Source organism: Mustela erminea, chromosome 2, assembly GCF_009829155.1.
Source record: "Mustela erminea isolate mMusErm1 chromosome 2, mMusErm1.Pri, whole genome shotgun sequence".
NCBI lineage: Eukaryota > Metazoa > Chordata > Mammalia > Carnivora > Mustelidae > Mustela > Mustela erminea.
This window is the reverse complement of record NC_045615.1, coordinates 16366796-16390192: the sequence shown is the minus strand read 5'-3', so window position 1 is coordinate 16390192 and position 23397 is coordinate 16366796. Positions and strand designations below refer to the sequence as shown.

The following is a 23397-nucleotide window of genomic DNA, read 5'->3' as shown; positions in this document are numbered from 1 at the left end:
GAGTGCAAATACCCTGGAAAGTATGTCCTCTGCACACACAAAGACCCTTTTCCCTCCTGTCTCTCTGTTGCACGTTTTTTAATCCTTGACTTGGATAAAAGAGTGGGGTCCCTCTTTTGCATTGGCAGCCCTACAACCATTTGAAACCAGCAGTCCTGTCCTCACTTCCCAGGACTCCTCTCCCCTGCCCTCCTGTGTCATGAGACAGAATTCCCAGGCTCCCAGGACTCTGAATGTCCTCCTTCTAGAATGTGGCAGCCTGTCAAACCTCAGGGTCTCTGGGCCAGTAGTGCTGTTGATGTGGTCATGTCTATGCAGAGCCCCGGGGAAAATCACCGTCCCTATTTTAGGGTTTTTTCTAGTAGCCCCAAAACTGCATTGATCTTTCTGGCAGCCGTATGTATCATAGTGACTAACCATGAGCTCACAGACAGCTTAAACCCCATTTTTGTTTAACCCATGCCGTTGCTAAACCACATCTTCCTCACCCCAGATTGGGGAAGTTTTTTGGGTTTTTTTTTTTTTTAATCTACGTAAAGAACCTCACGTTTATCCCATTTCGCCACTTGTGTTTTGTTACACTTGGCGTGTCTTACCAACCTGTTGCAGATTTCAGGAGTCTTTTGTGGCCAGCATTTGTAGTCATGGTCTCTCCCCATCCTGTGCTTTACTTGGAGCTTCTCACCTGATAACCACAAACTCTTTAATGCCAAATTAACAGGTGTGAACAAAGGCCAATTAAAATAGCAGTCAGTCCCCAAGTGAATACAGACACTCGATCAGCAGTTGATGGAGAAACCGCTAATGAATTCAGCTGCTTGTCATCTGCCCCCCTCATTAACCTCTCAAGAAAATGGGGAAGAACTCAGTCAAATGCCTATAACTGAAGCATCGATTCATCACGGCACCAAATTTCCCTGCTCAACAACCAACTCTGTAATGCACCCAGCCAGGGAAATGAGATTAGCTGGCGTCGTAGGCTGGGAGAAAAGGAACGAGTTGAGATCATGACTCAAAAGTGGAGAAGCTGGGAAAGAATTTAGTTTGGGGTTAGAGATGACAAAGAATGTGGTTTTGAAAATTACAACCTTTAGGAGATTGGAGAATAACAGAAGCTCCTTGGAGGGAGAAGCACATCTTAAAACTCCAGGCTTCTGGGCACCTTGTATGTTGCCATCTTCAAGTGCTGGATGTGGGTGGGGGAAGCCTGCAGGGCCAGATGTGGAGGGTTGAAGGTCAGGTCAGAGCCAGGCTGGAGGCAGGTCCTCAGAAATGTGCCCCCCCCCAGCCCCTGCCCAACCAGCTATCACAAGCTGATCGCAGCCCTTTCTCCCCCAAAGGCACTTTCAGCAAAGTCACATCGGCAGCTTGAAACCAGCCTTGGAAGCATTTACACCAGGAACATTAGCAAAGCCTGCGAATCGGGTCCCCCTTCCCCTGCGTCACCAGTTGGGGGTCACGCCCCAGGGACTGCATCATCAGAACTGCCCCGGAGTCTCCCAGCTCACACCTGCGATCTGTCCTCTAGCCTGAATTAGATCGTTTTTTTTTTTTTTAATATTTTATTTATTTATTTGTCAGAGAGAAAAAGCACAAGCGGGGGAGTGGTAGGGAGAGGGAGAAGGTGGCTTGCTGCTGAGCAAGAAGCCTGATGTGGGGCTCGATCCCAGGACGCTGGGATCATGACCTGAGCCGAAGGCAGATGCCCAACCACTGAACCACCCAGGTGCCCCGAATTATATCTTTTAAATGAAAATCTGCTTCCCCACAGGGTGATGTTCCAATTCCCTAGTGTGTTGCCACTGTCTTCTCATTGCCCAACACCCCTCACCACCCTCCTCACCAGCCTCATGCCATGTCATGTGGTTTCTGATCTTGCTGTGTCACCTTCTCCTGAGATTCTGGGGCCCCCTACGCCAGTGCTCTTCCATGCTCCTCAAGCACCAAGCGTGGACCCCTGTTAGATCCCATCTCATGCTGTGGCTAGATTACGTTCATCTTTTTCCTCTTTTTTTTTTTTTTTTTTAAGATTTTATTCATCCATTTGAGAGAGAGAGAGAGCACAAGCAGGGGGAGAGGCAGAGGAAGAGGGAGAAACAGACTCCCTGCCGAGCTGGGAGCCTGATGTGGGGCTTGATCCCAGGACCCTAGAGACCATGACCCGAGGCAAAAACAGATGCTCAACCAACTGAGCCACCCAGGTGCCCCTCATCTTCTTCTTCTTGACTGAATTATGAGTCTCTGCTGGACAGGGACCCTCTTCCCTCTTCTGTTTAGCTGCCTATCTCTGGAGTCTGGCATGTCTCCTGAAACAGAAGAAGTCAGAAAGGCAGGGGCGCGGGAAGGAGAAGAAGGGAAGAACAGGAGAGGGGAGGAGGAAGGAAGGAAAGCTGGGAAAGGAGGGAGGAAGGAGAGGCAAAAGCAGGTTAGCAGAAATCACTCATGAACTGGCAAATAGGGAGCAAGGTTCCGGGGGTTTTCTCAAGGGTTGGGGGAGCAGTGCAGCCCAGAGGGCACGCAGGAAGTCTGCCTAGCTCTAGTAATCAAAGTCCTTGAACTAGCGAGAAGAGGAGCAAGGAAGGACGGGCTCACACATCTCCGTTGCTCCCCTTCCTCCCCCCACCCCCCCCCCACCGCCAGCCAGCCCCATGTCAGCCGGCCTCCGGGTTGGTAGGTGCTGGCAAAAGAATGATCCTGAGTGGGTGATGTGTGTGGGCGTGGCGAGCTGAAAATGTGCTAGAGCCTCAATAAATGCTTTTTGAATTACATTGAATTCTGGCTGGGGGATAATCACCACCTTTCTGGTTCCTTCCTTCCAGAGGTAATGGGGAGGGATTAACCCAGTGATGGACTGGGGGGCCTGGAGCGGGCACCATGCTGGCCCTATGGGAACTGAGGCTGAGAAGGCTTGGGCTGGGGGGTGGGGTACACCGCGTGACCCCAGCAGGGCACAGCTCGCCCAGAAACACAGGCCTGGCTCCCTGAGACGGCAGTCACTGCCAATTAGTTAAGTGGCTGCTCCCAGCAGGCCTTTGCAGAGGAAAGGCATGTGTTCCCCATTTCGTTGGTGTGGAAACGGCAAGAGGAAGTGAGTCAGAGACAGAGTGGAAATAAAGCGCGTGTCTCGTGACATGCCGGCTTCTGCTAGATCCAAAGGGCTTATATTGTGGCTGTCTCGCGTGAGGCTTCCTTCCACGCTTCTGTGATATTCTCAGGACAGATGATGGCCCTGTGTCTGTGTGTGTCCAGAGTGGGAGATAGGGCTGAGCTTTCCCGGTGGGCAGGCGGGTGGAGGAAGGTGGGTGTGGGCCCAAAGGTGGCATCAGAGAAGCGGGGACGGAAGGAGCCAATCCCGGACTCACTGGGCCGGTCTAATGTTTGGCAAGTAGGGACTGGTAGGGAGTTCCTGGTTCTTTCTTCTGCCAAGTCACAGGCACTTAAAAAATACATGTGCCAGGGAGTTTACAGAAGTAATCTCTGATTCTCCAGAAAAATCTGCAGGCTAGATAATGTTAGCCCCAGTCTCCTGAGAGAGGAACCTGAAGCTTAGCACGGTGAACTTGTCCAGGTCACACGAACAGTCAGCGGCCGAGGCTTGAAGGCCACCACGTTGCCTGACCCTGAAGCGCACGGTGGGGAAGGCCCCAGACTTACGTGACAGGGCAGCCCGAGGACACGAGTTTGAAACCTGGGTTTGATGAGTCAGGTGACTGACCTCGTCACTCAGGTGAGCGCACCTTCTCCCTGACAGTGCCACCTCTCTGAGTAATGGTCCCTCCCAAGGCTCCCTCAGATCATGGGTGGAACTTTCAGCCCTCGAGACAGTGTGTTTTATGCCCAGGATGCCCACCTCCGCTTCCACATCTGACTCTCCCAGAGGCCCAGCTTCAAGGTCATTTGCCAAAGACAGTCATTGTCGCTTGATAAACAAATGAGTGCTGGAAAACCAACCAAGGTCGAAAGACATAATGTTAGAGTAAAAGCCTGCCCTTCAAAAAGAATACATTGAGCTTAATGACAAATTCCCTGTAGCGTCTGTATTTTTCCCATTTTGCCGCAGTCACTGGAAAATATCAGACGCCATCATCCACATACCAGCCGCTGTTGGGGAGCTCTGACCCACCTGGCCCGATGTCTCCAGGCCTCAGAGCCGGTTGATGGCAGAACTCGGCACGAGCCCCTAAGCATGGTGGCAGGACACATCACCAGCCGCCGGTCTTTGGCAATTGCTTACGCAAATTCCTGACACAAAGGATGTGTTCCGTTAAGACATAATATTACCCGACATTGTCTTCAAGTGCAAGATTGTACTTTTCTGTGATGTCGACGCCCGTGACCCTGTAATCTTCCTCTGCCGGGAACCCAGCCCTAGGCCCAGTGGTAACCCAGAGGATCCGAATGGGCCTTAATTCTGTTTTAGGGCCCCCTCCTTTCGGCAGGTGAACATCTTGCCATTCAGGAAAAGTGTCATTTATTTTCTTCCTGAAGACCTCAGGGACTCCGAGATTGTACAACCTCCCTTATTACCCTTTCCAGGTTTTGGCTGAGACATTCTTATAGCCAATCAAAACTCTTCCTGTTTTAATTTAAGCCCATTTCCTTGTGTTTGTTGTTCTTTGATTTGGACTTGGGCAGACCTGGATTGGGAAGCAAGCTGGAGCCCACGATGGCTCAGGGCCAGGATTTCCACTGGTGCTGTGAGACCTTCTCTCCTCTGACACTGTTCGAAGGGGCTGGTGCATGCTGGGATGTAGGGAGGGATCCCTGGGCTAGGGGTCATGGTCTTGACTGGAAAAAGGGGCAGTACACTTGACTCACAGGTTGAGAGTCAGAAGATTTAGGGATCATCAAAATACAGAGACAAGCCAGTGATGAGAAAATCAAGTCATCCAGCAAAATATGGAGAAATAGACAAGTTCTGTTGTCAGAAAGAGGAGCTAGAGGCAGCAGATTGTTCCCCTATCCGCCTGTCTCTGTGTTCAGTGATGGGTGTTGGCAGTTTGAAATCAGTCATAGTGGGAACATTTACACCACAGAAATTGGCAAATGCTGCAAATCCGACCTTCCCCTGCCCCACCCCCTCCTCCAGAGGGCCACTGGCAGGGGGCACAAGATAGGGGGACTATAGATGGTCAGACAAGATTTTGGAAAATAAGCAAGTGCTAACCATGATGATAAAGCCTTTTGTTCGTGTTCAGCTTTATTGCTTACAATGAATTTTCACTTGCATTTTTGCCCTTCGTCCTCACAAACCTTCTATAAGGAAACCAGGGCAGGTATCATTACCCCCATTTTATAGGTGAGGCAGATGAGGCCAAGAGAGGTTAAGTAACTGGCCCAAGGTTTTAGAGCTAGTCAGAAAATGAGCTGGCAGAGGGACAGTGAGAGAAGCCTGTGAGTGAGGTCAAGGGCTGTGTACTCCTTACATCACACCTTTCAGTTACTCTGCTCCAGAGAGTTGGCGGGGGGCGGGGGTGGGGAATCCCTTGGCAGTCCATGACAGACCAGTGCTGACAGGTGGGAGTTCGGGAGTGCCCTTGAGGAAGTTGCTATGTACCCAACGGCCTACCTTTCTGGGCCCTTGTCTTTGGTGGGCCCTCATCTTTTAATCAAACACATGAATCCCTCCCCACCAGCACCCTCCCTCCCATGACCAAGTCTTAGCGTGGGGAGAGTCACACTCCCTAAACCAGAAGACCTTAGGATTCTTCACAGACTGGGGATAGTCAATGCCAAGTTGACATTTTCCTCCTTCCGCGGAGTCTGTGCCAGCCTCAGTAGTATCAAGAGATACCACCTTCTTTGAAGGCAGATGGGAAAGTGGGAAAAACTTGGCACTTGGATTCAGATCTGCTCTGGGATCCAAGCTGACTACTCGACAAGCAGGAATCCTTGACCAGATGGCTTAAACCTTGTTTTCTCATCTGTATAATGGGCATAGTCATCCCTGCCCATCTCCAAGGATGGTGGTACAAAGCACTTACGTTTTTGGAATAAATAGCCAGAGGTTACTGCTGCAAAGGATTAAAGACAGATCTACAGGTCTTACCTCAGGCTGAAGGTGGAAGTCTAGCTGGGGTGCCTGGGTGGTGCAGTTCATTAAGCAACCAACTATTGGCTTTGACTCATGTTGTCATCTCAGGGTCATGAGATCGAGCCTTCTGTTGGGCTCCACACTCAGCATGGAACCTGCTTAAGAGTCTCTCTCTCTTTCTGCTCCCCCCCACCCCACCCCCACACATGCACTTTTTCTCTCTCTCTCTAAAGGAAATAAATAAATCTTTAAAAAAGAAAAAAAAAGAAAAGTAGATCCTGAGTGAGCAAAATGGTTTTGCAAAAATATTTCAACTGGAGTTGGTCATGTTGACCGCTAGGAATAATGGCCCCCGAACCAAGGGCCTGGAAAAACTGATGAAGATAAGAAACCAGCGTCTGCCAGGCATGTTGACAATGGCCAATGCATCAGTTTGGCTGGGCTGTTCTCCACCCGACGTAGACTATGAATGCTTTATTTGCCCAGGGTAGAGGTGGGTGCTGGCTCCTGAATTCCTGAGTGGGCTGGAGAGGGGATCGATGATCCCACTGTGGTTTCTCATTACATTTTTTCTTACTTTTTTTAATTATTATTTTTTATTATGTTATTTTTTTTTTCTTAATAGACTTTATTTTTTGGCTCAGTGTTCTGTTCACAGCAAAATCCAGAGGAAAGTCTGGAGCTTTCCCATATACTCCCACCCACCCACATGCATGCCTCCCCCCACACTGGGACACCTCCCCCCATCAGAGTGGTATATTTACTATGAACCTACATTTCACATCACTATCACCCAGAATCCATAGTTAACGTTAGTGTTCAGTCTTGATGTTATACCCTCCATGAATTTGGACAAATGTGTAATGACAGGTATCCATCAGTATAATATTATATAGGGGGCAATTACAGTGCCCTAAAAGTCCTCTGTGCTCTGCCTATTTGTCACTTCTTTCCCCCCCAGTCCTTGGAAACCACTGATATTTCTACCGTCTCTGTAGTTTTTCCGGAATGTCATGTAGTTGGAACCATATCGTGTGTTGCCTTTTCAGATTGGCTTCTTTCAGTTAGATGCATTTAAGTTTCCTCCCCGTCTTTTCGTGGCTTGATAGAGCATATCTTTTTAGCACTGAATAATATTCCGTCGTCTGGATGTACCACAGATTATTTACCCATTCACCTACTGAAGGACATCTTGGTTGCTTCTAAGTTTTGGTGTTATGAATAAAGCTGCTATAAACATCCATGTGTAGGTTTTTGTGTGGACATAAGTTTTCAGCTCCTTTGGGTAAATACGAAGGAGCACTATTGCTGGATCGTATGGTAAGAATATGTCTCGTTTTGTAAGAAACCGTCCAACTGTCTTCCAAAGTTTGCACCAACAATGAACGAGAGTTCCTTTCGCTCCGTGTCCTCATCACGTGCTTACATCCTCTTGGCTGCTCAAATCTGAAAGCGCCACGTTTCGTGGTGCCACCAGCTGAAGCTGCTGAAAGTACCATAGGGACCTAATCCCTTTCCCCCTGCCAGACTTGGCCCTGGTCTCTGTCCCCAGCAAAGATTTTTAACTCACCTGCTCTATCTCTGTCCCTTGCTCTGCCTGCCAGAAAGGGCTTACCTGCTTCACTCCTAACTTCAGCCAATGGCACACAGAATTTGGGCAGATGGGGGCTCTTGGGTTGCCCCAGATCTTTTAACTTTTACTGACATGTCATTTCTACTTAACTCTTCTCTTTCAAACTCTTCCCCAGTGTGTGTGGGGCGTCCCGTGTGTGCTCACTGGCTCCAGCACCCTTCGGATGAGAACGCGGTCTGGGTGGACAGCATTTCACCCCATCCCCTTCATCATGGATGCCCAGAAGCCATGTGATGTAACCTATAGATGTGGGCATAGCTCTTCTTCCCAGCTCTGAGTCCACATCCCCGCTGGTCAGCATGACAACACCGGTTGTGCCCCTGGTTTCTACATGCCTTTGGAATGATGGGCCCTGTGACTTCCATCTGATATATGGGGACAGATGCCATGTGCTACTCCATTTCCTTCCTACCCCAACACCTGTTTATAAAACTGTTCCACGAATCCCCTGCCTGAAAACTAGTTTATACCAACATATCCCCTAGGGTCATGGACCCTTGGCTCAATAGACACAGCAATTCCTAAATCTGGGACCAATTTATGTGTATGACTGTTACAGTGCCCACACACACACACGAGTGTGTGTGTGTGTGTGTGTGTGTGTGTGTGCATGCCTATCTCTACAACCGGAGTGTATACTATTTAGGAGTAAGTCACCCTACCCTCATCTTCATTCATATCCTATAGCAGATCTGTCATTGTCCCATCTATTACCCTTGGGGCCTTAACATTCCAATATTCTCCTGCTTATTTCTACCTACCAGCATCATCATCTTTGTGCCTGAGGACTTTCTCTGGCTCCCGAGTCCAGTCTGCCCTTGTGCGGAACTGGCTGGTAGTGCTGGGAATGATGGCTGTAAGAGGGGCTGTGTAAATACCCTGGCACACAGCATATCCTGATTCCCAGAGCTCCCAGCAGAATGGCCTTACCGCTGCCCAAGAGATAAGTCTATTGATACCCCTCCTTAGGCTGTCTTCCCTTCCCCGTCACACATCTCCCCCTCCCTCGGTGGGCTTCCTGGGCTTGCTTCTCAAGCTCTTTCCTCTAGACTCCTTCTTGAAGGTAGTGGGGAAACTGAGGTACACACTCAGCACATAGCAGAGTATTGGCTCATAGGACATGTTCAGGTGATATTTATGGGAAAATGGCATGGATGCTTCTAGAATATACATATTAGCCTCTAAACTAAAGCAAGCTAGATATTCTTTTCTCCATCTGTCTTGTCCCAAATTCTGGACTCAGACTGGTGCTGTGCCCCTTGTCTGCCTGCCCCTGATGGAAGGGCCTTGCTCCTTCCCTGGCCCTCACAGCATTTCCTTCTTGCCCTCGTAATACATACTGCTTCTTGAAAAGGAACAGCTTCTTTAGGCCAATGACTGTCTCCATCTTCCCTTCTAGTGTCCAGCACAGTGTGAATGGGTAAACGTAACTTTGGTTCCACTTCTAAAATATTTGCCTCTGCAATAGCCAGTTCCATCCTTTTTGCTCCCAACTCCTGGTCTAACAGTGGCCCCTAGAATCTGAGTCTCTTGTTAGAAAGGAGATCATTTTCCTGTAAGAATGGACTCAGAATGAGAGATAAGGTTAGCCTAGAAAGGTGGCCCCCAGGCCATGGCTGTATGTTAGAAAAATCCTTGGAAACTTAAAAATACCAATACCAAGCCTCCCCATAGGCCAGTCAGAGGCCATCTCTTGGCACAGGGCCTACATTTATGCTTTCTTAAAAGCTTCCCATGGGGTTCTAGTGGAGCCAAGGTTGACACCACAAGTCATCAGATAAAACTTCCTGCTGTTTCCTTGGGGTGCTCCTGCTTCAGACCAGTGGGAAGTAAATGGGGTTGTGTTGGATCAAGAAGACAGGACCCAATTTGTGGAGACTCAAGGAGAACTGAAGTCTCCTGGGATGCTTAGAGTCTATGTGAGTGTCGATCAAACTGTCATCCAAACTGGGCTGAGTGTTCTAGGGGCCCAGCCCAGCCCTCTCCCACCTGGCAGAAAGACCTCCCAACTGGGCTGTGAGAGTGCTGTTCTTCTCAAATTCTCCTGTGCACCATGAACAATGTGCCGTATGATGAGTTCCTGTGGGACTGAGGCCTCCTGCCCAAAAGTTAGGGCTGGCAGCGGCAGGTGGGGGCAGACAAAGCCATCAGCTGATGGACTGGCCCCCCACCTGGGCCCTTTCCTGCCTTGTCTGTTGAGCTCCCTCCAGGCCACCCATTCTCCCCTTCTGCTTCTTCCCTTGTCCCTGTTTCTCTCCTGCTATTTTCTAGTGTCTAACTCTTCGCTTTTTCTGCTCAGCTGTGCCTTGGAACCATGCTGCGGCCGCCCCCTCTCACAGCTGCCTTTGCAAAGTGTGGGCCTCTTGCCTCGGAGCCCAGTGTGGGAGGAGAAATGTGATGGAGAGAGGGAGCTTCTAGAAGAGAAAGCTCACAGCCTGGGAGCTCGAGGGCCGGGTTTCAGACCCGGATGTTTATACGAACTGCTCCTTTGTGCTTCTGCTTCTCCCAGTCCATAAAGCTGGATGCCTTGAAGGGGAGTTTTTGAGAATGGGGGGATATGTGGTTTGCTAGGTCCTGGAGCTCAGTGGGAGCCGTCCCTGGGGCACGAGGCATGTGGGCCTCCTCGGACTCATTTCTGGGCTATCCCTCTGCTGTCTCCACAGGACTGCGATGTGCCGGTCCTAGCTGCCGCCCGAGAGGATGTCTGGGGTGTCCGAGCCCCTGAGCCGAGTGAAGGTGGGCACGTTACGTCGGCCGGAAGGCCCCCCGGAGCCCATGGTGGTGGTGCCGGTAGATGTGGAAAAGGAAGACGTGCGGATCCTCAAGGTCTGCTTCTACAGCAACAGCTTCAACCCTGGGAAGAACTTTAAACTGGTTAAATGCACTGTGCAGACAGAGATCCAGGTGAGTGTGGCAGGCAGGACCTGCTCTCTTCATGTGTTTGTCTCTCCCTCTCCTTCCCGAGCAGCTGAGCAGCCCTCCTTCAGCCCACCAGGTTCTCCTGTAGCCGCTCCCTGAGCTGGGGACTCCTGGGAAGGTGTTCTCAGCCTGCTGGGCCAGGCCTCCTCTCCAGGGCTCTGCAACCAACCTCCTAGAGGGTGGGGGGAGGGACAGATTTTAGGGGCTTCATGTGAACCCCAGATCATTTGCCTTGTCTTGGATTCAACTCATTTCATCTCATTAAAGATTTATGGCCTTTGGAGCTCCACGAGGGATGTAAGAGCCTTCACCCTCAAGGAGTATATGCTCTGATAGAATTGGGATTCGAGATATACACAAGTGATTGTATGGAAAACAGCGAGAAAATGCTGTAAGACATGTGCTTGGCACTTAGAGAAAGGAAGTGGGAAGATGATAATGAACTAGAGATGCCCTAGACCAGGTGGATGGTCACCAAGTCCTTTATGAGGCAATACTTCCATTGGCTTTTTCTCGTCCAAGGCTATGGAATCTGTTTTGTAGGTTTGGGTGGTCAGTATCATCCCAGCACCCAGACACCAGGAAGCCAGTTCACTTTAAGCAGTTGTGTAAGAGCTTGTCATTAAAAGCAGAGTTACAATACACTGATTATTTTTATTATTATTTATTTGAGAGAGAGAGAGCATGAGTGGGAGGGAGGAACAGAGGGAGAGAGACAAGCAGACTCCCTGTTGAGCAGGGAGCCCAACATGGGGCTCAATCCCAGGACCCTGACATCATGACCTGAGCTGAAGGCAGACGCTTAACTGACTGAGCTGCCCAGGCACTGCTATACTGATTGATTTTAAACACTTATTGAACAATTACTCTGTATAGCCTAGATCCATCCCTCAGCACACATTACCTCCTTGACTCCTCCCAATAGCCCCATGAGATAGATACAATGAGGATATCCTTTTCCACTGCCCAGAGTATCCCTTTCTGATGATGTCCAAGAAACCCAAACTGGTTTTCAAAGGGTGGCTTTTTCATTTGAACACAAGAAGGAGGGTACTTTTGGGAAAACTCACCACATTTGAGAAAGCTGGATGAACCATTTCCAATCCCTTCATCACCAATCCTTCCCCTGTCCCAAAAGTCAGTATTCCTCAAACTGAGTGAGTGTCTCTTCTAGTTGGTGCTGGCAGCAGCCTCTCCACCTGTCCATTTGTCTCCTTAGCCGTCTTCCATCTATTAGAGTGCATGCTGGGCTTCATTCAGTACACAGAGCAGAATGTTGTTGGTTATGTCACCGCCTTGGCCGGTCATCACAATTGATCATGGTTTGGTTACTCCCTCTGTTTCCTGTCACTGATTTGATAAGGGTCTTATTTGTGTATCTTATGGTTCCAGATGTGTAGGTAGAGTTGTGCCCTGAGGGTGAGCTCTGGACACCTTCTTCCTCCCTTCCAGGGAGGTGTTTTCATATCTTCTTAGCTCTCTTCTTCTTGAGACTGACTTCGAGTGTATCATCTTCACAGATAGCTGATGCCATCCACTGTGGGTTTTACTAGTTTCATTTTCAGAAGTTAACCTGCTTTCCAAGTTTTGCGGCCCCTCCCTGACCTTTTCTGCTAAAAACCTGCGAGCATGCGATTGGTCCAGATCAGGAGTTGTTCAACGGAATTACAGTGTGAAGGGACCCTAAAGGATAGGTCCTTTCCAAGAGGGGGGAACAGCAGGAACAAAAGAAGGGAGGCTGCTTAAATGCTGAGTAGTTCAGGCAGGGTAATATGAGTAATATTTAGAGAAGCCTCAAAGTCAAGGTCAGAAGGGAACGTTGAGGGCAGATAAGAGAAGGCCTAGAAGATTAAGTTAAGAAATTTGGCCCTGGACAGGCACTTGGGAAAGACATAGTTTTTAAGCAGGAGAGAGGCTTTTCTGGAACTGATGACTTGCTCAATGCATAAGGGGGAAAAATACAGTGGGCCTCCAGAAAAGGCAATGAGACCCAAGCTTAGGAAGAATGGCTATACTCAAGGCATGAGAACAAAGGTGAAGAAGAACAAAAAAAGAAATGATAGCCTTCTAAGAATTTATGTCCAAGCCTTAGACTTTCCTACTTCCTATCTGTCCTGCAGGCAAACAGCCATGGCTCTAGAGTCACCTAGACCTTGAGCTGGATACTGCTCCACCCTCATTGGCTACATGACTGTAAGACCAATATTTGACCACCCTGGCTTCAGTCCCCTCACTTGGGGATTATGCCCACCCGTAGTCCTGTTGTAAGGGTTAGAGGTGAGAAGCACCTAGCTGATCGTAGGAGCTGGATCATTGAAATCTATTGATTGCCTGAATGCTGGGTCATTTCCCCACTTAGGAATCTCCAAGGATTTTTCATTGCTCATAGAATAAAGTTCAAATTGTCTTCCATTAGTGTTTAACCACATATCTGTCCTATTTTCAAATAGAGCAGTAAGATGATCAGACTGGAGTTTTCAAACAGTATATAATGTTCTGCAAGATATTAAGCATGTCCAGGAGAATGGGTTTTAGGGTCAAGGAGTTTGGGAAATACGTGCTTAAACAATTCCATACAGATCCTTTGTGACAAGACTTCTCAGAGCCTTAAATATGCTGATATGTGTGGGGGATCACTAAGAAAGGGCTACAAAGGGGATGTTTTCAGAACTAAGCTGTTTCTTATTTGCCTAAGAAACCCTTCTTTTGAAAGGTGGACCACTAGTCCTCTGGAAAGTCATTCAAGACTCTGTTTTCCCTAAACTCTGACAGCTGTACAGAAAGGGCAGGAGAGAGGAAAGGCTGGAGACAGGAGATGGATTAGGGAGCTGTGGCCATAGTGCAGGCGGGAAATGATGAGGGCCTGAACTAAGGGAGTGGCATTGGAACAAAGACAAGTCAACACATCTGAGTGCATCTAAGGAGGCAGAGTTAAGAGAATTTGATGATTAACTGGAGGTAGGGAGGGAGAGAAAGGAAGGAGACAAGAATGACTCAAGCTTTTGCTGGGGTAACTGACTGGGTATTGGGGCCACTCACTGAGATACCAACAGAGACAGGAAGGGCGTTGTGAGATTTCAGCTTTACAAGTGTTGTGTTTGAAGTGTTTGTGAAACACCACCTTGGAGGCGCATAAGCCTGGAGCTCAGAAGGGAGGAAGGACCCAGTGAGAAGGATTTGGAGCCATTATACAATGGATACCATGTGAATGGATGGGATCACCCATAGAAGCATGCATAGAGCAAATGAAAAGGAGTTGCAGTTTGGAAACCCTGGGAAAGCATCTTCTAAAAGGATGATAGAGAAAAAGGGGCAGATGAAAGAAAAAGAAGAATTATCCAGGGAAAGATGAAAAGAACCAAGAGAATAGGCAGCGGACACAACGGCAGAGGAAATTTTGAGGTAAGGGTGGTTAGTAGTGTCAGACACTCAGAAAGGTCAAGTGAGATAAGGCTAAAAATAGGTTCATTGGCTTCAGTAACAGATGCCATGATCTTTTGCTGAACAATTTCAGTGAAAAGATGGGGGAGGGGGACAGAAGCCATTGTAAAGTTGGTTGGACAGTGGAGATGGAGAGTATAACCAACACTCCAGAGAGGTTTTGATCATAAAGGGAAGGAAAGAAGAGAAGGCAAGAGGAACAGTGTTAGCGGCAGAGGGAACAGCAAAGGAATATATAGGCAGATAACCAAGAGATGCCAAAGTTGGCTATTTAAACTAAGCTAAAAATTTTTGGTTTTATCCCATCTTTTGTGGGAAGCCAGTGACATAGTTTAAACATATGAGTGACATGAGACTGCATTTTTAAAAGATCACTTGAGCTACAGAGTGGAAAATAGATTAGAAGAAGGCTAGAATGATTGTGGAGAGATGTTAGGTGGCTGTTGTGGTGATCCAGATAAGAGATGATGGTAACTTAGACATGAAGGTAATGATAATGATGATCTTAGCGATGATGTGCTGATGGTGATGACGGTGACAGTGATATTGATGGTGCTGGTGACAGTGAGGATTTATGATGGTGGTGGTGATGGTATCAATGGTGAGGGTGGTGGTGATGGTGAGGACTGATGATGATGGTGGTGGTAATGACAATGATGATGGTGGTGGTGATGAAGGTAGTGTTGATAGTGGTTGTGATGTTTGTGATAGTATTGGTGCTGAGAGTGGTGGTGAGAGTGAGGATTGATGATAATGGTGGTGACAATGATAATGGAGATGATAGGATTGATGATGACAGTGATGGCGGTGATGGTAGTGTTGATAGTGATGATGATGGTGGTGGTGACAGTGAGGATTGATGATGATAGTGGTGATGGTATCAATGGTGAGGGTGGTGGTGATGGTGAGGATTAATGATGACGGTGGTGGTAATGATGACGATGATGGTGGTGGTGATGGTGATGATAGTGTTGGTAGTGGTGGTGATGTTTGTAATAGTATTGGTGCTGAGATTGGTGGTGAGGAGGGTGGTGGTAATGATAATGGAGATGATAGGATTGATGATGACAGTGGTGGTGGTGACGGTAGTGTTGATAGTGATAATGATGATAGTGATGATGATATTGATGTTGATGATGGTGGTGATGGTGAGGACTGATGATGATGGTGGTGATGGCATTGATGGTGATGGTGGTGATGACAGTGAGGATTGATGATGACAGTGATGATGGTATTGATGGTGATGGTGCTGGTGACAGGGAGGATTGATGATGATGGTGGTGATGGTATCAATGGTGAGGGTGGTGGTGACAGAGAGGACTGATGATGATGATGGTGGTGGTAATGATAATGATGATGATGGTGGTGGTGGTGATGATGAATGGTGGTAGTGATAGCAGCTAGAACTTTTGAAAGCACATCACATGTACTATGTCAGTGACTTCTCAAAAGAACTCTAGGAAGCACATACTAAATTATCTCCAGCTTGTATTTAAGGAAACAAGGTGCCAAGTAGTTCATCAAATTGCTAGTACGTAGTGGAGGCTATATTCAAACCCAGTCACCCCACCTTTAGAGCCTGCTCTCCTAACCATCATGATCTATGGACAGAATGATTATAATCCAGAGAATTTGGGAGGTGTAAATGAAAGGTTTTGCTGATGGACTGGAGATGCAGGAATGAAGAGGAGGGAGGTGTCAAGAACTGGGCAGCCCTGGTTCAGTCGAACAGGGTCTCACTCCCTAAGATGAAGAATATTTGAGGAAAAACCAGTTGCAGAGGGGGTAGTTCATAAGTTCAGTTTTGGACCTGTCAAGTACAGTGGAGATGCTCTAACATTTTCACTTGAAAACATGGAGTAGACTTTTTGATACACAATTCTGGAAGAGAGAACAGGGCTGGAGATGGACATTTGAGTATTGTCAGCCTCTGGGTGGGGGTTGGAGCCCCAGCTATGGGTGAGATCATTAATTCAGCATCCCGAATAATGTCATGGTCCATTCCACAAATATCTGTGGAGTTCCCCATGTCCCTGGCACCATGCTGGGTATGGCCTGGGGTTATCATCATACTCAAAACAGAATAAGCTTAACATTGACTCACACTAATGAATGAACCTTTACAAGAGGCAAGTGCTCTGACAGGAAGAAGGAGGCCTGGGAGAGCATAAAATACAGAACAGTTTGGTCTAGACGTCCAGGAACAGCCTTGCTCTTCAAGGCCCGTTTGTGGACTCTGTTTCCAGCTGCATACAGGTCCAGACCCAGCGGTCCTGCCTGAGACTCTTGGGCCCCTCTACCCTCTGCTCCGACTCCTTCCTGCACCCTCCTTCCCTAGGGGACCTTTGTGCTTTGAAGGGTTTTTCTACTTCCAGCTCCTTCTTCTTTCACCAGCCTCCCTGTGCTCAGCTAGCCAAGCACTTGTCCTTCCATAAGAACACGTCTGAAACGCCGACACCCCCCACTTAGCTGTGTCTGATTCAGGAGAAGCAACGGAGAGTCACTCTGGCACAGTCCAGAGATGGTAACACCCCTCCCAAACAGAGTTACTGCATGGGCACTTGCTGATTTCATGTTTTCCTTCTTATTCTCAACGGCTTTCTCTGAGACTGTAATCGCCTCGTGATGTGTTCTCCAGGCTGTTAAAAGCCCTGTAAACAACACTGGCCCTTGGGCCGAGGATCCCACAGAAATCAGGCAGGTGTTGAAGGGAACTGAGCAAGTGCTGGATAAGAAATGTATTTTGCTCTTCTTGATTTTCCATTTCCCTTTTGTTTGATATTCCTAGGAAATTGTGTTTGTTTGGGAGCTCTGAATCTCTGTTGCAAGTGGAGGCTTATATCATTATATCCTTCTCTAACATGCTAATTTGCTTGTCTGGGAAAGAGGTTAAGATAACACTTCGTAAACAACTTAGCAGAGTGCCACCCAGACGTGCCCACACAGGGCGTCTCTCTTTGACTCTTAATAGCTTCTCCTTCATTCCCATTCTCCCTCTCCCTCTCTCTCTCTCTCCTCTGCTCTCCCCTTCCCTGCCCCATTCTCTGTCCCCCCCCCCATTCTTTTCCGTGTAGGTTGACCTTACATGCTGATTTGTCAGATAGTCCCGGTTTACACACCCTGTCCAGAGATGATTAAGGACTGTTCCCCTGCCAATCTTAAGAGCATCATGATTCGGAGGATAAATTACATGGTCACCTACTTCTAGGTGCCATATTCCCTCCTCTCTTTGCCCGACATCCTGACTTGCTGGCTCATGGTGTTTTTCTCTCCCTGGCTGATGTCAGCTGACCCATTCTGTTCATGGGCTATCTCCTCATCCTGGGATTTCTGTGTCTCACACAAGAGGGCCTCAAGCAGAGAATTGGGCACTAGTCTGTGATGGGGTGTGTTTAAGAGTGTTGGGGGGAAGAGAACCCCACATCCAAAACCCTCTTCCTCAGCTGGACTTCATCCTGCTGAAAAGCCGTGTTCAAGTTTCATCCTTGTTCTGTCCTGAAATGTCCCTCTACTAAGAATTCACATTGACATCCCCAGGAAGGAGAGAGCCTGAGGCAACCTTTGCCCTGCCCTTTGCACCTGGTCTGGCTGAGTCCTGTCCCTTCAAAGCAAGGCTTCCGGGCTGTGGAGTCAGCTGGTGGTGCTTCTTGCCTGGTGCGTGAGCAAGGCAGAATCCAACCCCAAGTGCAGCCTGCTCTGCACACACTTGTACTCACTGACCTCCGCTAGAAATCCAGGACTCATTTTTTTTTAAGATTTTATTTATTTGAGAGGGAGAGAATATATGTGTACATAAGCAGGGGGAGGAGGGGCAGAGGCAGAGAGAGAAGCAGACTCCCCACTGAGAAGGGAACCCCCTGTGGGGCTTGATCCCAGGACCCTAGGATTACACCCTGAGCAGACGCTTAACCAACTGAGCCACCCAGGCATCCCAACAGCAGTCATCGTATGTACGATACATTCAAGAATATTCCCAGAAAGGCACATTTCAGATATTGAGACCCATTGTCCCCGCTGACACTTGTTAGTTTCAAGTTTAAACCCATCCCTTAACCAGACACGCAGTGCTGTGGACTGAATGTTTGGGCTCCGCTGCCCTCCACACATCCATATGTTGAAGCCCTAACCTCCAGCAGGGTGGTATTAGGAGATGAGGCCCTGGGGAGGTGATTAGGTTCAGATGAAGTCAGGAAGGTGGGGCCCCAGGATGAGATCAGTGCCATGCAAGGCGAGCCTGTCACGTGTGAGGACTGTCCCTGAAAACCTGAGGGGAAGGAGTTCAGCTGGGAGACCACAGATGCTTCCCACAGAGCCACTCATGGTGCTATAAGAAAAAAGGCAGGGACACCTGGGTGGCTCAGATGGTTAACCCTCTGCCTTTGGTTCAGGTCTTGATCCCAGGGTCCTAGGATCAAGTCCCATATCGGGCTCCCTGCTCGACAGGGAGCCTGCTTCTTGCTCTCCCTCTACTACTCCCCCTGCTTGTGCTCTCTCTCTGTCAAATAAAAAAATAAAATCTTAAAAAAAAAAAAAGAAGAAGAAAGAACAAATTTGCCTCTTTTATAAAAAAAAAAAAAAGGAAGAAAGAAAGAAGGCAGTTGGACAAGCCCCTCCCCCTCTGTGCACCCCCTCCCCATTTCCTGTGCAGCAGGCCTACCGGCGGCCCGCCCCCCCACCCACAGATGCCTGCAGAAGTGAGCGCCGGGCCAACACACGGAGTTCTCAGCCTCTCTGTATTTATCCGCAGGCCTACATTCATTATATCGACAAATTAGCAGGCAGGTGCCTGTGCTTACGTTTCTATTTTTAATCTGCAGTTGTGCTGCTGAATGTCCCTGTTAGAGAGAGGCTTTTGTCGCATCAGAATGAACGCTCTCAGAGTGATAAGTAATGCTAACTTTCGTTATTTTGTTCTTCAGTCCCTCTTTTAAAATTATCCCTTAGGTGTATTGAGAACTTGGGACTTGTAGAGCTATTGTATTTGTTCCCAAGGGCCGAGGCAACAGATCACCGCAAACTCTGGGGGCTTTAAACAACAGAAATGTGTTCTCTCTCTGGAGGCAGGAAGGCCCATATCAAAGGGTTGGTGGGACTCGAAGGCAGACCCTTCCCTCGCCTGTTGGAGATTCTGGGGCTCCAGGCTTCCTTGGCTTGGGGCTAGAGCACTCCAGTGCCTGCCCTGGCCTTCTTTATCCTTCTGCTCTCCTCTCCTTGTGCTTCTCATCTGTGTGCCTTTTAGAAGGACACCTGTCATTGAATTTAGGAGCCACCCAGAGAGTCTAGAATGGTCTCCTCTTGAGATCCCTAACTTAAGTACCTCTGCAAAGCCCCTCTTTTCCAAATGAGGTTCCATTCACAGGTTCTGGGGAGCAGAGCAGGGACATATCTTTTGGGGGGTCATCCTTCAACCCTATGCATCAGGTAGGATCATAGTGTCTATCACTGGTACCTCTGACCCATGTGTACAGTACGTTGTTGACTGAGAGCACTTAGCACGCATACACACACCCACGCAGAAGCAAGGCTAGTTGTCGGGAAATGACACAGAACATGGACTGACGCCACCTGTCCCCACTGCTGTCTGGGGTCCTCAATCTTGGGCACCCTGTGGTCAGCCTGTGCCCTGGTGGGATATTTCCTGTGACACTGTCAGGCTATGTGACACCACAGGCTGGTCTGTCCCTCACCCAGATCTCATCCAGTCACATGACTTGAAATTGGGGACCAACTTTGTAGCACTAGCTCCATGACCTCCTCCTGTGCCTCCAGCACAGTATCCACCTGGCTCCTTGCTGTCTCCCCAGACAGCTGACTCCCGTGTGGAGGCTCACACTCATAATCTCCTCCTCAAACTCTGCTTCCCTTCCCGTCATTCCCAGCCCCTGTAACTGCTACTCTGTTCTCTTAGCTGACCGTGTCTCGGGCTGTAGATCTCAGAGTCATTCTTGAATTCTTTCTTTTTCTCACCCTCTGTATTTAGTCCATCAGGAAGTCCTGTCAACCCTGCTATCAAAACACATCCGGCTCCGACCACTTCCTTCCCAACACCTGTCACCTGGAGTGACACACTTGGCTCCTGTCTGCTTCTGCCCGTAGCCCGTTGTGGTCCATTCTGCAAAGAGTGACAGCGGGGAGTCTTTTAAACATCGCTCAGCTAGAGAGCTATATTTGAGATCTAAGTTAGACCATATTCACTGCTCTCCTTTATTTTTTTTCCCACCACTCTCCTTTAAAGATTTGTTTATTTTTGAGAGAGAGAGAGTGAAAGCGTGTGTGGGGGGAGGGGAGACCAGAGCAGGAGGGACAGAATGTCAAGCAGATTCCCTGCTGAGTGCAGAGCCTGATGGGGGATCGATCTCATAACCCTGAAATCATGACCTGAGTCAAAATCACGAGTCCAGTGCTTAACCAACTGAGCCACCCGGGTCCCCCCACCGCTCTCCTTTAAACTGTCCAGTCTCTGGGCTCTCCAACTTTACCTTCTCACTCATAGTAGAATCCATCAGCCTACAACAGATGTTGGCAAGTGATGGCCCACCACCCATTTTTGTAAATAAAGTATTATCGGGACACAGCCACACTCACTTGTTTACATAGTGTCTACGGCTTTTGAGCTACAACAGCAGAGTTGAGAAGGTGCGATAGAGACCATGTAGCCCTCAAGCCTAAAATATTTACAACCTGGACTTTAACAGAAAAGGTTTGCCAAGACCTGGCCTAGCTCTCTCAGGCCTTTCCTCCTGTCACTTTCTTCAGGCCTCTTCACCCCAGCTCCCTGGCCTCTTCACAGTTGCTCAAATGCAAAGCACTCTGGGGCTGCACACCTTAGAGGGCTCCATGTGGTACGGTTTCTCGGGCCACCCCTCTCTCTCTCTTATCTCCTTTGGGGATCATTCAAATGTTCTTTATCAAAGAGGACTTTGCTGGCCATCCCCAGGTAAAATAGCAGCCCCTTCTCATTCTGGTGCCTGTATCTGCTTTGTCTGTCTTCTTAGCACTTAGTAGAATCTGAGATATTATTATATGTATTTTTTGTTTAACACTGCCCCCCCCAGTAGAAAATAAGCTCCAGGAGAGGGGGGACTTGCTTTTGTTTCCCCAAATAGAATTAATTAATGTGTAGTTGTTTAACAATGGATGGATGGATATGTGGATGGATGGATGATGGATTCCAGTTATAAAGCCAACAGAGATTTACTGGCTAGAATTCCACATCTCACTTCCAAATTCCAGCAGAGGAGAGAGAGTTTCTCATTGATCTGGTATCTACAGGGGGTAATGTCTTTGGTCTGTGGCAGTAAATGCCCAAGAGGTCCTGTAAATAGGGCTGGAAGTCTGGTTTATATAACCACTACCACGATCTTCCTACGTGACAGATGATCCGAGTCACAAGGGAGTTTTTAAGTACCAGTTTTCCAAATCCCATCCCAAATTCACTGAATTAGAATCTTGGGGTACTGGGACTGGCCACAGCCTCAGAGGACCTCTGCCAGCAGAATACCCATCTTGCTCTCATTCCCTAAAGGAGGATTATCAAAATCACTTGGATGGTGGTGAGCCCCAGGGTATGAGGTCATGTTACAGGGTTTGAGAATTCATGAGATACTCAGCGTGTTGAAGGGTCTATGAAAGAGTGACAGGAGACAGCTGGGTGGGGCAAAAGAGAAGAGAAAGCCTGTGAGTGCGCATCAGGTGGTTGGAGGTGGCCCCAAAGCACCCATTTCCTCTATCCACACTTGACAGGCTATATAGTAACTGCCTCTTGTCCATCCCTAAGGAAAGGTAGCCTCTTGGAGAGCAGGGACTATGCCTTATTCACCATTTTATCCCCAGTGCCTAAACAGAGCCTAATACAAAGTAGTTGTTTGTGGAATGAATGAAGGAAGGAACGAATGAACTAATGCCTAGAGAGTACTCAGATGAGATCCATAATCCTCCAGATCACTTGACGTAGACACCAAGTAGGAAGTAGACTAGAAGGAAGATTGGCATTCGTAAATAGTAATGTGTAGGAGGGGTAATAGAATTTCAGCTGGCTTCCCTGTATCATCTTGGGCAAGTCTCTTGGCCTCTCTATGTCTCACTTTCTTCATTTATACACAAAGTAAGTGATCTCTAAATTGCCTATGGCTGCAGAGTTCCAGCGTAAGGTTTATAAGCTTAATCATCATTTCAACGTTTGAGTGTCTATATAATTGGACATTATATTTTTGTGGCTACATCAGTGAGGTCTGCTTTCTAGGATCTAGAAGCCAAAATACCTATTCAAATTCATTTTCATCAGGCCCTGAGTGAATTTTGGTCATTCTTCTTCAGTCTGGCTCTGTGGCATTCACTGTCTAGCCAGCATTTTAATTTTAGAGTTTTATATTTTACAAGAGTTTATTTATTTTTTTTTCTTTTTTTTTTTTATTTCCAGCATAACAGTATTCATTATTTTTGCACCACACCCCGTGCTCCATGCAATCCGTGCCCTCTATAATACCCACCACCTGGTACCCCAACCTCCCACCCCCCGTCCCTTCAAAACCCTCAGATTGTTTTTCAGAGTCCATAGTCTCTCATGGTTCACCTCCCCTTCCAATTACATAGGGCATGAGGTCTCCACTTGGTAATGCGTGTGCCAAGCACATAGGTATACACTGCGGCATTTGTCTCAGGCTAGAAGATGATGTTTGCTCTCACCAATTAAGTAGGACTTTGTTATGCCTAATCTGCACGACCAAGTCTATTATAACAGTGGAACTAAAACATTTATTTTTTAAGAGATTTATTTTACAACTCTATAATGAATTTACGAACAATATATATGAAATGAAAGCCACTGACCAGCACCTCTCATGAACATAAATGCAAACATTTTCAACAAAATGTTCGCAGATGGAATCCAACAATTTATAAAGTGAATGCACATTCATCCAATATTAATAATAGCTTTTTATTTAACACTACCGTGCCCAGGCACTACGCTAAACTCTTCATATATATTGCCTTGTTTAATCCTCACAAAAACTCCAAGAGACAGGAAAATGTTTACATTTTACAAATGGGAATCCAGAGCAAAGAAATTATTTTGTCCAAAGGAGCAAAGCGAGTCAGAAATGAAACAGTTTCTGACACTCCTAAGGCCATCCTCTGAACCACTACATGGCATACAAAAGTTCAAACACAGGAGACCTGGAAGAATAAAAACATACGTACGGACCATGCGGATATGTCTCACCCCAAGACAGCACTGTTCATTTGGATGTACCTCACTCTGAATTTATTTGTTTCAGTTTCTAGCTGCTACCATCCTTTGTATGTGATTTCATATCTTAAACCTCCCTTTTATTACAATGGAAACATTTTCCAAAAGTTTTCCAAGCTC

At 47.8% G+C, this 23397-nt stretch overlaps 1 protein-coding gene across 6 annotated transcripts in view; it reads left to right on the top strand.

Annotated features, from left to right (window-relative positions):
• Positions 1 to 23397, top strand: part of PTK2B (protein tyrosine kinase 2 beta) — a 121120-nt gene that overhangs the window by 53975 nt on the left and 43748 nt on the right. For 5 of the 6 annotated variants that reach the window (XM_032332348.1, XM_032332347.1, XM_032332352.1 and 2 more), the window contains exon 2: positions 10331 to 10571. In XM_032332348.1, coding sequence (XP_032188239.1) covers positions 10368 to 10571 — 204 coding nt within the window. In that variant the 5' untranslated portion in view covers positions 10331 to 10367. Of the gene's footprint in view, positions 1 to 10109; positions 10201 to 10330; positions 10572 to 23397 lie in introns of those variants that run through there. The other variant, XM_032332349.1, reaches the window with a different exon arrangement.